The 17,930-nt window shown below is 42.6% G+C and overlaps 1 protein-coding gene across 2 annotated transcripts; it reads right to left on the bottom strand.

Annotated features, from left to right (window-relative positions):
* Nucleotides 1–622: 622 nt before the first annotated feature.
* Nucleotides 623–15,710, bottom strand: tox4b (TOX high mobility group box family member 4 b). 2 transcript variants are annotated; one of them, XM_024288553.2, is made up of 9 exons: nucleotides 15,586–15,710; nucleotides 11,866–11,934; nucleotides 8,370–8,657; nucleotides 8,038–8,298; nucleotides 7,643–7,960; nucleotides 7,490–7,570; nucleotides 3,591–4,232; nucleotides 3,356–3,510; nucleotides 623–1,499 (listed from the first exon to the last, which is right to left on the bottom strand). In XM_024288553.2, exons 1-9 carry the CDS (start codon nucleotides 15,589–15,591, stop codon nucleotides 1,442–1,444), a joined length of 1,878 nt encoding a protein of 625 aa, XP_024144321.1. In that variant the 5' UTR covers nucleotides 15,592–15,710; the 3' UTR covers nucleotides 623–1,441. The 2 variants fall into 2 exon arrangements, with proteins under 2 accessions (XP_024144321.1, XP_024144320.1); XM_024288552.2 differs by lacking the exon at nucleotides 15,586–15,710 and adding an exon at nucleotides 13,360–13,849.
* Nucleotides 15,711–17,930: the final 2,220 nt, after the last annotated feature.

Below are 17,930 nucleotides of genomic sequence, written 5' to 3' on the forward strand. Positions count from 1 at the left end.
AGCTTTATATGTATTTTACTTATTTTTTACTCAACCATTTTTGTTATTGTATGAACATTTATGTTTGTTTAAAAAAATAAAAATTTGCCTGTAAATAAATAAATGGTGTAACATTAAATTAAATTTTTTTTTACCCAAAGTTTTGTAGCCATAACAATGAATTTCCCATCAAAATTAAGTTTAAAAAGGGATTAAAAATTGTTTTATTTAAATTTAAAACAAAAATAAATTTTGTTGGCTGCCAAAATAAAACATGAGAATAAAAAACTCCAAAATAAATGTAGTCTTTTCCTATTTAAAATTATGCCAACGTGTTTTTGATCTATCATTTTTTTTTATTATGCCAAAAATAGTTTATTAAGCTTTGAAAAAAATGCATTTAGGTATTATTAAAACATCAAAACTTTAAGTCAAAATCACATGATTAACTGAACTGGACTGAACAAATGTGATGTCACCTGTATGGACTTTCTTCCAGTTCCAACAAAATGAAGTCAATTCAGTCGCCATGTTGGAACCAGAAATGGTCAGTAATCGGTAATTGGTCCGACTCTACATTTCTATGGGAACCCATACAATCAAACTAAACTAATTCTTGATCTGCAATCATGAGGTCAAAATGTATATTACAACATAAAATATTTTATTTCATGATTAAAAACATTTCCATGATATGTACAGTAAATCAGACCAATAACTGCATCATTAAGTCTCACTAGGAAGTTGTTTATTTTTAGAAGCATTTTGTCTCTTTTGGACTAACTTCATAACCGAACGGCGTTCATGTTTGTAAAGAAATGACCATTTTTCCCTCATGGTAATTAGTGTCGTCAGAGCCAGCCTCTCATGTAGATTTACGTCTCCAAAAAAAAACAAAAAAAACCTTAGAGCACAAATCTCCCCTAAAAACAAACTTGATTTAAAAAGGGATTCATGAGAACAGAAAGGTTAGCACCCGTTTGAATCAGGGAAACTTCGTGAAGCCGAGCTGGATTTTTCTGTCCTCCTTGCTCTTCAGCTTCGAGGGCTTTTGTGCAGTTGTTGGTCTTTTCTCATCAACACAAACACCCAAACAACACAACTCTTCACATTGATTAGTCCTCATAGTAACAGTAAAGGGAAGATTATACACACAAAGTTGATTTTTCTTTTAAAGCACCTAAAAATAAAGAATTCATCCACAACAATATTCCTTTTTTTTCTTTTTTCCTTTTTTGCAAAACAATTAAAAACACTGGAAGTTCTTTTTTTTTTTTTTGAGTCTGAAGTTGAAATGATCTGTGGCCATCGTCATGATTGCAGTGTTTGAGACCGAAGCGTTTCGGTGAAGTTCTGCTCAGCGTTTGTCCCCGAGCTGACTGGATGACGGAAGCAGCTGTCGGGCGCCCCTGAGTCTGACTCTCTCGCTCTCTGTGTGCTCGGCGGTCTGGTTGTCCAGGTCCTATGTGACGGTGGTGGAGTTCTGCCCGCGGATGGCGCACCACGCCATGAACACGTCTCTGCAGAGAAGAAGAGAAAGCATCCGATTGTTTCACTAGAGCCCTGCGACAGACTGGCGACCTATCCAGGGTGAACCCCGCCTTCGCCCATCGGTGGCCGGGATAGGCTCCGGCACCCCGCGACCCCGAAAGGGAAGAAGCTGACAAGAAGATGAATGAATGAATGTTTCACTAGAACTGGATTGTCTGTTGATCTTAGAATCCAGGATTCTGATTTGATTTATATCTAAAGTGTTTCTGGATGTTTTATCTTCTTCTAGAAAACATGAACTTCGAAAGTTAAAATTACAGATTCTGCAAGTTGGTCTATTTTGTTCATCATAGGATGTAAAATGTTCAATTTGTAAATAATTTCTTTGTATAATGGAGCAGAAAATAAGCATTTAGTAAAAACAAAAAACAAAAGTTCCCCTCAATACTTATAGTAGTAATATAGTAATATAACCCTGGTTGTCAATGACAGAGGTCTACGGTTTCTTGTAGGTCTTCAACAGCTATTGTGGTCCATTCCTCCATGCAGATCTTCTCAAGAGCAGTGATGTTTTTGGGCTGTCACTGGGCAACACACATTTTCAACTCCTTCCACAGATGGATAGAAGCAGGTCCAGAGACAGGCTAGACCACAGCAGAACCTTGAAGTGTTTTGTTTAATGTAGCCACTCCCACTCTCGTCAGGTCACGGGGTCAGAAGTCTAAGCAAAGATGCTAGACTTTCCTGAGCCAGAATCCATCAAGCAGCATTATTTTTTTTTCGTTACTGAAGTTCTGAAATTGGCACCAATTAGGAACATCGGACCGTGAGGGGTGGGGGGTAATTAGTCATTTGATAAAGTTTAGTGACTTTAGCTTTAACATCTTTAGAGCTATTGAACATTTTTGACCAAATGTGATTCCTGTCCTCATTTAAAATTCTTAAAAATAAATTATGATTTTGTTTTAGCATAAAATTTGACGAGTGTTCATGAATAGCTGATATCATTATTAGTTTGAATTTATTAGTTTTTTAAGATTATGTGCTACATTTTAAGTTCTTAAAACATCACATTTTTGGTTTTATTACCACAGTAGTTATTTTTTTTAACTGTTATTTCTCTGTCAGATAAATAAAACAGGCATATCAAAGGACAGCTGGGGTCCTAAGGATTTAAATCACGGTGCTAGCATGTAGCAGTTAGCAGCTGCTGTTTAGCCATCTTTCTGCTGCATGAAGAGCTTCACATTAAAAAGAAACCAAAACTTTTTCTGTTGAAATACCTTTAGAGGTTGTTGTGTGAGTTATGACAAACCAATAGAGACACTTGCTGTCAGTTTAAAGCATTTTTAAAAGAGTTATTGATCCCGGAAGTCTGAATCCGTGATCAGTTAGCTAGCTTTATTGAACTGTTTACATCAGTCTTCTGCTTGAGCTGCTGCCGTTTTCTGCTGCGTTTTCCAGGAATAACATTTTGTGACATTTTCAGAACATGCAGACTTCTAGTGTCTTTATCCTGAATAATAAGATTGAAATATTAAGTGCTGATGATAGTAAGAATAAATTAAATATCCGATACTGATCGGACAACAAAGTCCGATTTCGATCAAGTCATCAACCACGTGATCAACACCTCTGCATTAGAATATAAGTTAAATGAGAATGATTGCTTTATCCTGGAGTTTATTTACTCTGACTCAGATTAACCTCATAGCTTAAATCTTTACATTAACTTAATTCAGGATCTCAATCTACAAGAGCGTAGATGAATCTAAATTGATTTGAGATGATTTTGCTGAAGAAAATAGGGATATTTTACCTTTACAGTAATGATTTTGGGTTTGACTGATCTTTTGTGCAAACATCTCGTTCTCGGTGAACAAACCTGCAGTGGGTGGCCACACACTCGTTGCTGCAGTACTCCCGGTCCCAGTCTTTGCTCTCCACTGCGGGGTTTGTGCAGCCCGCTCGCACGCAGATGCTCGGACTGGAGGTGGTGGTCACGCTGGGGGCGGGGGCCACGCTCACCTCCACCTCCATCTAAGAGTGAGGAGAGACAGAGTTTAGGTGACGCCTCCAAATCTACAGCCAGGATCCTGTCAGACGCCTGTGGGACCCACCCCCTCCTCTGGTTCTGCCACGTCTTCCCCTCTCGTCAGCACGGCGCCGCTCTGCCCCACCTGCACCACCATGCCTGTGGAAGACCCCGCCCCTTCACCCACCGACGTCACTGCAATCGCAGAGTCCGACTGCCGGGACGGAGGAATGACCTTAATTTGCAGTGGGGGTGGGGCAGTGGCAGCCGCTGCGCCCCCGCCCCGTGGTTTGGGCTGCAGAGGCGGAGGAGCCTGGGCGTGTACCATCTGCTGCAGCCGTGGAGGGGGTGGGTTGTTCTGCTTGTGCTGCAGCGGTGGCGGCTGGCGCGACGATGGGGCAGCGGTGGCGGTGACGGACACTCCCCCGGAGGGGAGGGGCGTCTGCTTGATGATGATCTTCGTGACAGTGGGGGGGTTAGGCGTGGCACTAGGGGGCGGCGGCTGGGGCTTGATGGCGCCGGTGCGGGAGCGCGTAGTGACCTGCGGCAGGTCCAGGATGATGTTGGAGGTGCAGATGTTGGTGATGGTGTTCTCTTCAGGGTTGTAGTGTTGCGACCTGGAGGGTCGGGGGGCTGGAGGCGTGGCAGGAGCAGCGGGGACTGCAGGAGCAGGGGCGGGGGCCGGAGGTGGAGGCGATGGAGCCGTGTCCATGACTTCTATGGGGGCCTGAAGGGAACAGATTACAGTCTGTACTGTAAAATGACAGCATAAAAACACACTGGGAGGGCGTCTGGCCCCCAATTCAGAAAGTTAAAGTTAAAAAAAGTTTCCTGTTTTAGTAATTCGTCTTTGCTTCAGGAACAGAAGCGTGAAAAACTTCTTGTCTCAGAAAGACTCAGATATGTTTCACGCAAAAAAGAAAAGAAAAAAAATATTAATTTTATGAACTAGCGCAGGGGTGTCAAACTCAATCGCACAAGGGCCCAAAATCCAAAACACACCTTAGATCACGGGCTGATTAGGATAAACACTTATTGAACACACTAATACTACATTTTAAAAACCATAAATGTTTAACGTAATTATGAACTAGATATATAGCATTACCTGCAATAATGCTTGTGTTAATGCTGTAAGCTGAATATGGCTGTGCCAGTGCTGACAGCTGAAAACGCTGAAGCTGACAGCTGAAAACGCTGAAGCTGACAGCTGAAAACGCTGAAGCTGATAGCTGAAAACGCTGAAGCTAAAGGCTGAAAACGCTTGAGCTGATAGCTAAAATCATTGAAGCCAACAGCTGAAAACGCTGAAGCTAACAGCTGAAAACGCTCGAGCTGATAGCTGAAAACGCTTGAGCTGATAGCTGAAATCATTGAAGCTAACAGCTGAAAACGCTGAAGCTGATAGCTGAAAACGCTGAAGCTGATAGCTGAAAACGCTGAAGCTGATAGCTGAAAACGCTGAAGCTAACAACTGAAAACGCTGAAGCTAACAACTAAAAACGCTTGAGCTTATAGCTGAAAACGCTGAAGCTAACAGCTGAAAACGCTTGAGCTGATAGCTGAAATCATTGAAGCTAATAGCTGACAACGTGAAAGCTGATAGCGGAAAATGCTAAAGTTGATAGCTGAAATCACTGAAGCTAATAGCTAAAAAAGGCTGAAGCTAACAGCTGAAATCACTTAAGCTAATAGCTGAAAACGCTTGAGCTGATAGCTGAAATCCATCCATCCATCCATCTTCCTCCGCTTCATCCGGGACCGGGTCGCGGGGGCAGCAGTCTAAGCAAAGATGCCCAGACTTCCCTCTCCCCGGCCACTTCCTCCAGCTCCTCTGGGGGGACTCCAAGGCGTTCCCAGGCAAGCCGAGAAACATAGTCTCTCCAGCGTGTCCTGGGTCTTCCCCGGGGCCTCCGCCCAGTGGGACATGCCCGGAACACCTCACCAGGGAGGCGTCCAGGAGGCATCCGGACCAGATGCCCGAACCACCTCAACTGGCTCCTCTCGATGCGGAGGAGAAGCGGCTCTACTCCGAGCTCCCTCCGGGTGACTGAGCTCCTCACCCTATCTCTAAGGGAGCGCCCAGCCACCCTGCGAAGAAAACTCATTTCAGCCGCTTGTAGTCGGGATCTCGTTCTTTCGGTCACGACCCAGAGCTCATGACCATAGGTGAGTACAGGAACAAAGATCGACCGGTAAATTGAGAGCTTTGCCTTCTGGCTCAGCTCTCTTTTCACCACAACGGACCGGTACAGCGACCGCATAATAGCGGACGCCGCTCCAATCCGCCTGTCGATCTCACGTTCCGATCTTCCCTCACTCGTGAACAAGACCCCAAGATATTTAAACTCCTCCACCTGAGGCAGGAGCACTCCACCCACCGAGAGAGGACAAACTACCTTTCTCCGGTCGAGAACCATGGCCTCAGACTTAGCGGTGCTGACCCTCATCCCAGCCGCTTCACACTCGGCTGCAAACCGCTCCAATACATGCTGGAGGTCCCGGTTTGATGGAGCCAACAGAACAACATCATCTGCAAAAAGCAGAGATGAAATCCTGTGGTCCCCAAACCAGACCCCCTCCGGCCCCTGGCTGCGCCTAGAAATTCTGTCCATAAAGACTATGAACAGAACCGGTGATAAAGGGCAGCCCTGCCGGAGTCCAACATGCACCGGAAACAGGTCTGACTTACTGCCGGCCATGCGAACCAAGCTCCTGCTCCGGTCGTACAGAGACCGGACAGCCCTGAGTAAGGCTCCCCGGACCCCATACTCCCAGAGCACCCTCCACAGGACACCACGGGGAACGCGGTCGAACGCCTTCTCCAAATCCACAAAACACATATGGACTGGATGAGCGAACTCCCACGAACCCTCCAGCACCCTGGAGAGGGTGTAGAGCTGGTCCACTGTTCCACGACCAGGACGGAAACCGCACTGTTGTTCTTGAATCTGAGGTTCGACTATCGGACGGACTCTCCTCTCCAGTACCCTGGCATAGACTTTCCCAGGGAGGCTGAGGAGTGTGATTCCCCGGTAGTTGGAACACACCCTCCGGTCCCCCTTCTTGAAAAGGGGAACCACCACCCCAGTCTGCCAGTCCAGTGGTACGGTTCCTGTTTGCCACGCAATGCTGCAGAGACGTGTCAGCCAAGACACTCCCACAGCATCCAGAGACTTGAGGTACTCGGGGCGAACCTCATCCACCCCTGGAGCCTTGCCACCGAGGAGCTCTTTGACTGATAGCTGAAATCAATTAAGTTAATAGCTGAAATGGCTAAAGTTGATAGCAGAAATTACTGAAGCTTATAGCTAAAAATGCTGAAGCTAATGGCTGAAAACGATGAAGTTGATAGCTGAAATCACTTAAGCTAATAGCTGAAAATGCTGAAGCTGATAACCAGCAAAAATAGCCTAAAACACAAACAAACATAAAGTCAAAACAGCTAGCATGTTCTGAAAAGATAGCTAAACCTCAAAATAGCCTAAAAACTGAAAAAAGCCTAAATTAGCCAGAAACAGCTAGCATGTAGCTGAAATATTACCTAAACTCCAAAATAGTCCAAAAAGCTAGCAGAATGCCAACTTATAAAACTTCAAACCCGTAACATTTTAGCATAATTACGAATAATAAAAAAGGCAGGAATATTATTCTAGAATAAATCAATTTAAACCTTAAATAGCTTTCAATATTTTACTCTCCATAAAAATATATTTTGTCTAAATTATACAAGTTAGAAATGAGCGCAAGATAACATCGGGCCATTAATAAAAATAAAACGAAATGATCTGGAGGGCCGGATCCGGCCCTCGGGCCTTGACACATGCTCTAAACCTATAAGAGACTAAAACCCATTGTTTGATTGGTTGGTTTGAGGAACATTATTAACCTTTACTGAAGATCTGCATCAAACTAAGGTTTTATTTTTTTGGACTTAAACTAAATGATCCAGAAACAGAGACCGTCATCTCCGCAGAAACTCACCTGGGAGTTCTGGCTGTCCCGGTATTCTGCCAGCGCTTTGAAGTAATCCTTCTTAGCAGCTTCATTTTTCCTTTTGTAAACCTGGAAAACAGGGAAGGTATTTATGGAGAATCCATGCTTCCCTTTCCCAACGACTGCTGGAACCACACCCACCTGCTTCTGCTCCTCCCCCAGGCTGTCCCACATGGACGCCACGATCTTGGAGACCTCTCCAAACGTGGCGTTGGGGTTCTGGCCTTTGATCGCTGCCTGGGTGTCCCTGAAGAACAGGGCGTAGGCCGACACGGGTTTCTGCGGCTCGTTGGGGTCTTTTTTCTTCTTCCCCTTCTTCCCTGCGCCGCCTCCTTTCCTCCCGACAGACGAGGAGGCGTTAGTGGGCGGGGCGGAGATGGGAGACATTGACACGGAGGGGTCGAGGGAGATGACGCCGGGAGAGACGGCCAGTGAGACGGGAGACTCGACGAGGACACTCTGATCGGAGAAGAAGGCAATGATGAGAGTTAGATCAGAGGATCTTCAGAACTGGACTCCCGAACCTGAACACTGACCCTCCTGAAGTCGTCCACGTCGTCGTCCTGGAGCGAGCTGGTGGGCGACGCCGTGGCTGATAGAGGGTTTTCAGGTGACTGCGGTTGCTGAAGTATGTTGCTCCCGCCGAGGCCAAGCCCCAGATGTGCACTGAGCTCTGATTGGTCGATAGTGGTCAGCTGACCAGAGCCCAATAACCCCTGGGCCATATCCCCCAGCGGGACGTCGATGGTAACCGGGGACGAGCTGCTGAACTGCGACCCCATGGGGTGACTGAGATCCTGGGGAGGGACAAGTGGCAGTGAGACGACCCCCCAAAGAGAATGACAGACACACATTGTGCACTCCTCACCATTCCCAGGGAAGACCCCAGAAGGTTCCCTCCTCCCGCCTGGTTCATGACACTCAGACCCAGGTGCTCCAGGCCCTGCGAGGGGTTGCTCACGTACGTGGAGGCAAAAGAGGGGTCGTCCCCCTCCACCACCGCGTTCCCCGGCACCACCACGCTGTCCGAGGGGCCCGCGTCCGACAGCTCGGAGAAATGGGACACCACGTCGGACACGGTGAGGGCCGAGTCCGGGTCCAGAGAGATGGGAGGGATCTCGAACTCCTCATCGCCGAGGCTCGGAGTGTGGAACGTCTGAAGAACACAGAGGATGGAAAGCAGGAGACCATGAAAAACAAGAAGAAACCAGTCAATCTGAAGCCAAGCGTACCAAAAACAGGACGGGGTTGGAGATTGCTCAATGCTCCGGCATGCACTCAAAATCTTTTACTCTTCATTTGTATGTATTTAGTCAGCCAGTGCAAGTTCTCCCAATTAAAACGTTGAGAGAAGCCTCAACTATGAAAAATAAAATGAAAAAAAAAACACCCAGAAAATCACATTTTATGATTTTTAAAGAATTTATTTGCAAATTATGGCGGAAAATAAGTATTTGGTCACCTAAGAACAAGCAAAATTTCTGTCTCTAACTTCTCCTGTAAGAGGATCTTCAGTCCTTCACTCGTTACCTGTATTAATGTCACCTGTTTGAACTGGTTATCTATATAAAAGACACCTGTCCACAACCTCAAACAGTCACACTCCAAACTCCACTAAGACCAAAGAGCTGTCTTAGGACACCAGAAACAAAACTGTTGACCTGCACCATTCCAGAAAGACTGAATCGGTAATAGGTAAGCAGCTTGTTGTGAAGCGATCAATTATTATGAAATGGAAGACATACAAGACCACTGATACTCTCCCTCAATCTGGGGTTCTCTGCAAGATCTCACCCCGTAGAACGGTGAGCAAAAACTCCAGAACCACACAGGGGGACCTAATGAATGACCTGCAGAGAGCTAGGACCACTGTAACAAAGACTACCATCAGTAACGCTACAAACCCTGCAGTTCCAGACGTGTCCTCCTGCTAAAGCCAGTACATGTGCAGGCCCGTCTAAAGTTTGATAGAGAGCATTTGGATGATCCAGAAGAGGATTGGAGAATGTCCTAAAATAGACATTTTTGGTAAGAACTCTACCGTTTGGAGGAGAAAGAACCCTACTGTAAAGCATGGGGGTGGAAACATCATGATTTGGGGCTGTTTTTCAGCAAAGGGACCACAACGACTGATCCATGTAACGGAAAGAATGAACGAGGCCATATATGGTCAGATTTTGAGTGAAAACCTCCTTCCATCAGCACTGAAGATGACTCGTGGACGGGTCTATCAGCACGATCCCAAACACACTGCCCGGTAACAAAGGAGTGGCTTCTTAGGAAGCATTTCAAGGTCCTGGAGTGGACTAGCCAGTCTCCAGATCTAAACTCCATAGAAAATCTTTGGAGGGAGATGAAAGTCTGTATTGCTCAGTGACAGCCCCAAAACATTAGTGCTCTAGAGGAGATCTGCATGAAGGAATGGACCAAAATACCAGCAACAGTTTGTGAAAACCTTGTGAAGATTTACAGGAAACGTTTGACTGCTATCATTGCAACAAAGGGTATATAACAAAGTATTGACATGAACTTTTGTTATTGACCAAATACTTATTTTCCACCACAATTTACAAATAAATTCTGCAAAAATCAGACAATGTGATTTTTCTGGAATTTTTTTTTCTCATTTTGTCTCTCAAAGTTGAGTTATACCTATGATGTAAATGACAGGCCTCTCTCATCTTTTTAAGTGGGAGAACTTGCACAATTGGTGGCTGACAATTTACTTACAACTGCATTATCTGTAATTAAAGTTAGAAACTGACCAATCAGATGCCTCAATAAAAGTTGTAGTGTCGCGTCGAACATTCGAAGCGACAGATTTCCCCGAAGTCCACTTTAGTAGTAAGGTCGCAGACTTCCACTGATTAGAGAGAGTGGTTGCCATAGAAACTTTGACACAAAGGAACTTGGACTAATCGCTGCTTAATGATAACGTCTGGCTCCAACATGGTGGCCTCCATATCACAAAAAACTGAATCGACTTCATTCTGTTGGAGCCGGATTCAAGTCATTTTCTACTGTATCACACACAGTACAGTCAAAGGTTTTGGTCTATTTCTACTAAGTCCAGCAGAAACCTTTTTGTCGTCAGGTTTTTTAATTTGTTGTCTTAATGTGAATGATCTCACAACCCGTATTTTTCCTTTGGAGGATCCATTAATGAGCTCCATACTGGAGTCCAGGGAACAACACTGTGACACAACAGTCACAGCCGCTGCAGACACGGTGGCGTTTGGATGGACTATAAGCTTCGTTTACAGGAGGCGGAACATATCAAATAAATCTCATATTGTTCGATCAGTGTTGTTCAACAGCTTTTCCTCCAAGCGGTTTTATTCAAGCAAGTTCCAACTTTGTCAATGAGTTCAGTTTGAATAAAAAGTAAAAATATTTGTGAGTTGAAATCATATAAAATTATAACTGCATATCATCAATGGACTCAGTAGTAAAATCTAGACCTGACTGTAAGTCGCACACCGAGATCTCTGCAGATCTGCACATGCAAGCAGATCCGTGTGTCCACACACGCTTGTACATGTCTGCAGACCTGCACATTCACGCAGTGAACACAAAACTTGCCAACTTTTAGACGTGCATATGGATGGACACAAATCTTGCACAAAAATAAACCAGTCTATACAAATCACAACCTTTATATTAAACTTAATATTATTGGAGTGTTTCAAATGGCACGAAAATGGTCGCAAAAGACTTTGAATGCAAAAGCTCTAACCGCACGTTAAGATAAACTTTTCATTGTAAGTGGTCACTTGAATGCTGGTTGCCGAGGGCGATGTGAACGTCCAGAGAATTGGGCCGAGTGAGTCTGACGTCACCTGTAAAAATAGTTTAATTTCAGCTCCACTGACGTCATCAGTAAGCAGTGATTGGTCCAAGTCGGTCTGAGTCTTTGTTTCTATGGCAACCACGACTCCTAATCAGGGGTGAGCTTGTTTGGAGGCCGCACCCTAACACTTGAAAGCGGGCGTGAGACCACAAGCTTCTATTGAGGCTTCCAATTGGACAGTTAAAAAAAAATCTTAAAAAATGTACATTTCCTAAGAATATATTAAAAAAGGTATCAGAGCAAGAATGGTTGTTCTGACAAAAACTATGACTGAATAGCTGTTTCTTTCTCTATACAAGTCTATGGGATTTTGGCTTCTTGGAGCCAGCAGGTACTTCATATTTGGAATGCCAGTCCAGTTCTCATATACAGTCAATGGTACAAATGTAATCTTTTGAATCGTTTTTCTAAATACCAGACCAGATCTCATCAAAAGTGTCTGAACGGATTATTAAAGTGTTTCTAAAAAGAGTGGGCGATCCACGACAGCGGTAGAGCTGCAGTTTGGGCGTACCTCAGAGGAGGAGAGGAAGGGATGTCCTGATCCAGAGATGGTCAGGTAGTTGTCGCTGCCTCCAGGAAACTGAAACACAGAGGAACGCATTAGATCAGGGGTGTCAAACTCAATCACACAAGGGGCCAAAATCAAAAACACACCTTAGGTAGCGGGCCGAACAGGATCAACATTTATTGAAAACACTCAAAATACATTTTTAAAACTTAAAAACCGTAACTTTTTAACATAATTATGAACTAGATAAATATCATTACCTGAGATAATGCGAGTGTGAATGCTGTAAGCTGAATTTGGCTGCTGAAGATGCTGAAATTGATAGCTAAAAACGCTGAAGCTGATAACTGAGAACGCTAAAGTTGATAGAAAGCTAATATATTAGCTAAATGCCAAATTACCCTAAAAAAAACAAAACAAAACAAAAAAACTTAGGTAAGCCAAAGCAGCTAGCATGTTCTGAAAAAAATAGCTAAACTTTAAAATAGCCTAAAAAACTGAAAAAAGCCTAAATTAGCCAAAACAGCTGTCATGTAAATATTAGCCCAACTCCAAAACAGCCTAAAAAAATGACCAAAAAAAAGCATAAATTGGCCAAAAACAGCTAGCATGTAGCTAAATATTAGCTAAACTCCAAAATAGCCTAAAAATCTTAGTAAATGGCAAAATAGTCCAAAAAGCTATCAGAATGCCAATCTTTAAAACCGTAACTTTTTAACATAATTATGAATGAGGCATGAATATTATTCCAGAATAAATCAACTTAAACCTTAAATAACCTTTAATATTTTATTCTCCATAAAAGTATATTTTGTCAAATTCAAACAAGTTAGAAATGAAGCGCAAGATAACATCGGGCCATTAATAACAATAAAATAAAATGAGGGCCGGATATAATTACCCGGAGGGCCGGATCTGACCCCCGGGCCTCAACTTTGACACGTGCATTAGATGTTTTCACTCACCTCTATAAACACAATATTTCTCTAATTTTTTAACAATATAATTTTATTTTAAAGTCCAACTTGTATTTTTAATTATGATTATACATTTTAAAGCCAAAATCTAAAAACTTTTAGGACATAGTTTCTGCAGAGGGGCAGGTTAAAAATTCACCTCTGAGTTGTACAGAGCAAGTCTACCCCCATTTCCCATCATCCATCTGTTTACACCCGCAACCCACTAGCATTGGCGAGCGATATAGGACAGTTTGGATCCAGATTCTGAGGAAAACACAGACGTTCTGGGATCTACTTGTCTGCCTGCGGATGCAGGGAGCATGCATTATCACACCTACAAGCTTTGTCCAATGGCATTTTTCCTCTGCTCCTGATTCAACAAAATCTGAATGAAGAAATACTCAAATGCAATTTTATGCTCGCAGATTTGCTTCATAAAGAGCCATCTGTGGGAGCAGACCCGAACCCGGAGAGAACTGGACTTGTGTCCACCGTGACAGGAGCGTGCGCGGCGCCACGCGCGGGTCTCTGAAGTCACCTTGCCGTCAGAGTCAAAGCCGTTGAAGGACTGCGGATCCAGGAACTCCGGGTCTCCGTGCTGCCCGGTACCGCCTGTCAGATCCGAGTAAAAGTTCAGGTCCATTTTCGGCGGAACCTCTTTGTATCCAGACGTTACGGTGGCGGCGGCCGTTCGGCCTCGAATCCTGGGTAAGGTTCGGCTAGTTTTATGCCGGCGCCTTCAGCGCGGACGATCCGGACCAGAACCGAGCATGTGTGCGCGGGCAGCGGCCCCGAAATAGCCCGGAGAGCCGCTGCGGTGGCGTGGCCGCCTGTCCTTCCACGGGTTAGCTTTAGCTTTGCCGCAAAGCTGCGGTACTCAGCCGAACAGCCCGCACTGCCGCGCCTCCGTCCGCGGTACGTCGAGCGGACCCACCCCGCACACGCTTGCCGGCGGAACCGTTAAAGCCCAGCAGGCGAGAAGAGCGGCCTCCGCGGCGTCTGACAGCGGGAGAGCAGAGCGACAGCCCGGCTGTGCTCCGCGTTGGCCCGGGACAGGATGCTCAATGGATTCAGAGACACGGATCACTGCCGAGGTTGCCAGATCCTGTGACAGACGCGCGACGGAATCCCCCAAAAACAAACCCCAAAAAAGAGAAGAATTGGTAATAACCGTACACTTACTTAATTTTTTTGGTTTCAATTAATTTCGATTTTTTAAAATGCATTGTTTTTGTAATTTTCCTAAAAACATTGCTTTAACAAACACTGTGTGAAAGAATATCTACTAATGGGGAAAATTAGCAAACCTGGCAACCTATTTCTTAAACATAAATGATACATTATAACAAAGGTTTCAGCAAAAACTCCAGTATGAATGTCATTCTCATAAATAAACTCACTTAATTCCCCCTCTGATCATCATTTGATCTATTGTAAAAGTGTTCCCGGTAGTCTTTTAATTATGATTATGCTGTTTTTTTGCCAAAACCTAAAAACATTTGTCGTTTTCTAGGTCATAGTTTTTGCAGAAAAGTAGTAGTTTATTAGAAATTCACGTCTGAGTTGTGACCGGAACCCCACTTCCCATCATTCAAGTGTTTACACTCTCTTGGAGCCCTTTAAAACCCCAACCTAACAAAAATGGTGAGCAATATCAGAGCATTTCCAGCTGTACAGTTTAGATCCAGATTCCAGTTCAGACCAGAAAAACAAATACGTTCATGGGTCTATTTGTCTACAAGTGGATGTATCAAAACAGAGCAAAACAGGGAGCTATTTTACTCTTAAGATTCTGTTTTAACTCCTGTAACTCCTCCACACATCCAGAGAGCAGACCCCTACAGCAGTCTGAGCGTGTGCATAAGTCTTTCTAGGTCTGAACTTTGATGGTGTCTTTAAAACTGTAAAGTGTCTGAAATTTATTTCCTGGACCCTTTCCTCCCCTTTTGTGTTAACCCTAATTCATGCAAGAGCGCTGCAGAAATGATAACCCACTCCACCAACGTTCACTAGTTGTTAAACAAAGCAGACCGTGAGATAATTCTTGTGCTTTTAATTTGAATCATGCAAAGCTGAGAATGCAATGGAATATGGACACTTTAGAGTCGACCCACATGATACCGTGCCATTTCCAAACAGGAAAAAGGGACAAAAATCTAAATGTTGTGATGCAGTTCCTCTTGACCACATTTTAGCTCTGCAGGGTTAATGACTACATTTTATTTTATTTAATTATTATTTTTACATTTATTTATGTATGTTGCGTGTGAATTTTCAACATTATTTGGTGGGTAAAGTTGTTAGAATTAAATTTAAGTTTTTTAATCCATTCTTTTATTTTGAAAGTCCAGAGCGGAAGTTGTCTGCTGTTGCGATTCATCTATTGAAACCTAAATTTATTGACTTGTACCGCTGAAATCTTTACTTTATTCAAATATTTCAGAGTTTAACATGAACTGTATTCGTGGTGGAGGTTCCTGCGGATTCACGAAGCCACTTTTATCCAGATTTTTGAGCATCTTTGGGTCAGCTGGTGACACTTTGCCGACCAGATGACGGGATTTAAAGCTAAACTCGTTAAATGGTTACTAGCGGCTTAGTTAACTGATTAAACAAGAAGTTTGATGGAGAGTTTAATTAAGATCAGGCATAAAAACCGAGGCCGTCAGACTTTTTGTCTGTAACTCCTCTTGTAGTCTGTTTATGATGGTGCGTTTTAAAAACAATCTATATTTTTAATTCTTTTCTCGCCCTCAGCCCTTACCTCCATGCTCCTCTGAAGTTTGGACCAAGTTTCGATCTTTAAATTCCGCCTTTGTAGCCGAACTTCGAGTAAAACCGATTTCCTCAAATATCACAACATGGCACCGGCTTCCGGACCACATGGAAGTGACGTCATCGTGTCAAAATTATGTCAATGTTTCAAAATAAAGGCCAAGAAAAAAACGAAAACGGCAGCAGCATTTTTGTGTTATTCAATAAAAAGTGGTTATTATCTTTTGGATGCAAAGTACAATAAATACATACAAACATAAACATCGTTTTATTTCCTTGATATTGCCTGCATGTTGCTTTTATAATCATACAAAGAAGAAACTACATTTTATTCCGAATTTATCCAGAATTACAGCAAACTTATAAATACAATTATAGATTTCATTTGACATTTTTTTAGTAGTAAAATAACAAATAAAATAAAAAGCCAAAGAAAATTTTGAGAAAATTTCCCTTTTTTTTAAATATAAATTAACAGGAACTCTATACTTCTGGTTTAATTATTGTTTATCTTTGTCTTTTATTGTTGCACAGGTTCAGTTCAGTTCAGATCTATGTGTTCCTAAAGTTTTTCATCAACTTTTGTTCAAAATAAGTCTATATGATAAAAATCCCCTTACAGATAAATATATTTTCATGAATGAAAACGTGATATTTCTAGTTCAAGAACACAGAGGATTAAAAAAAAAAGTTTAATGCAATCATAGTTAACTTCACTATGACACCCACAGATGTCAAGCTCCTTCCAATGAAATGTCTGTAGGTTTCGGGCTTCCATGCTCAACATTCTTGTGTTAATCCTTGAGGTTATATGTTTAAAATAATAATCGTAAAACAAGGAAAGAAAATCTAAACGGCCATGGGGTTTAACTCTCCACATGCACACTACACAGATTAAACTCATATGCAGGTCACAGGTCACCTGCAGGTCAGTGTTCTGCCCTGGCCTGAGAAGGAGGCGGGGTTAAAGTGATGATGCTCTCTGTTCCGGTGGTCAACCACAGCGAGCTTACGATCATAAAGACACTTGTAACAAAGCCTCTCAGACCTTCTGAGCTCCTGAAGACATGAAGGCAAGAGGGGGCACTAGGGGATTCATTTATTAACTCAGTTAACTTCTTTCCTGGAAATGTCTCCAACAAAGTTAATTGCAAAACGTTTTTAGACTTGCAATACTTACCTATAAAATGTCATGATTCTGTCTATCTCTCAATATAATTTGAAAAAACAAAAAACAAAAAATATAAATTTCCACTTTAAAACTCCAAGTTTAAGAAGCACAAGAAGCCAAAAATGTCAAATTTTAATCTGTTTTTGCGTAAATTCTGAAAAAAAAAACTATTTTTATGAAGAAACTATTAAATCAATTTCGAATCATTCAAAACTGTTTTATCCTCAGGGGCAGAGGAAGTATTTTAACTGCATTTCCCATGATGCCAAGCGTAAAGCCTTCTCCACCGGATATCCGTTTTTCGTGCTAGCTAGCTAGCATCATCCAGAGGCACGTGGGTTTTTACGGGAACAAGACATTTTACTGGAAAAAAATATCAAAATATTTCGGAATATTTTTTAATCCTAGATCTTTTTCTGCCTAAGTGTTGAAGCAAACTTTGGCAACGATGTTTCTGCAGTATTATCTGAATGACAACGGCGACAGAGTGTACACTTTGAAGGTAAAACCTACGCTAAGTTTTTATTTTTACTTTAGTAGTTCAATTTGTGTATCAAGTTTGCCTTTAATCGTCAAACTCATATTTTGTTGCATATAAATGAAATTAAAACTGTTCACCGAAGTATAATTTAATCAAAGAAGATATAACTTTTCTCAAAATGCTCAAAATATTTTGGGTGAGGAGGGTAATAGTGAATATTTAGAAGCATGATGATTATATTTGAACGAATACGTGTTCTTAAAAAGTATTTATTGTAAACTTCTAATGTTTGGACATATATTGAATCAGAAACTTGTTAGCTTAGAATAAATGTCTAGTGTGGGTTTGTGTGCGCGCGCGCAGTTTGCGTTTTGCTCGTTTTTCTTGTCCAGACAGCTGTTTAGTGATCAGTACAGCTGTATTTACATGTAACTTCCAGTAATTAAAGCATTTTTTTGTATTTTACTTTACCTAAATCTTCAGTCTACGCATTTTCTGCAGAAAAATTGTATTTTTTAGTCATAATGGTCCGACTTCCAAACAGCAATTCTGAATCAATCCAGAAAAAGCAGCAGCCTTAAAGTAATGCAGCATCTCTCACACAGAGGTCGCCAAAAAGTTATGAAGAGACTACAATTAAAAACACTAAAACAATTAAGTACATTCATCAGTGCTTGTGCAG

Source organism: Oryzias melastigma, linkage group LG18 (genome assembly GCF_002922805.2).
Source record: "Oryzias melastigma strain HK-1 linkage group LG18, ASM292280v2, whole genome shotgun sequence".
Lineage (NCBI taxonomy): Eukaryota > Metazoa > Chordata > Actinopteri > Beloniformes > Adrianichthyidae > Oryzias > Oryzias melastigma.

What these genes read in the sequence shown, in the direction of transcription:
- tox4b (XM_024288552.2), bottom strand. Translation starts at nt 13,464, where the DNA reads ATGGACCTGAACTTTTACTCGGATCTGACAGGCGGTACCGGGCAGCAC. An exon ending in GCTTTGACTCTGACGGCAAG is followed by an intron (nt 11,935 to 13,359) that starts GTGACTTCAGAG and finishes TCTGTGTTTCAG; the next exon opens with TTTCCTGGAGGCAGCGACAA. An exon ending in TGGGGGAGGAGCAGAAGCAG is followed by an intron (nt 7,571 to 7,642) that starts GTGGGTGTGGTT and finishes CCTGTTTTCCAG; the next exon opens with GTTTACAAAAGGAAAAATGA.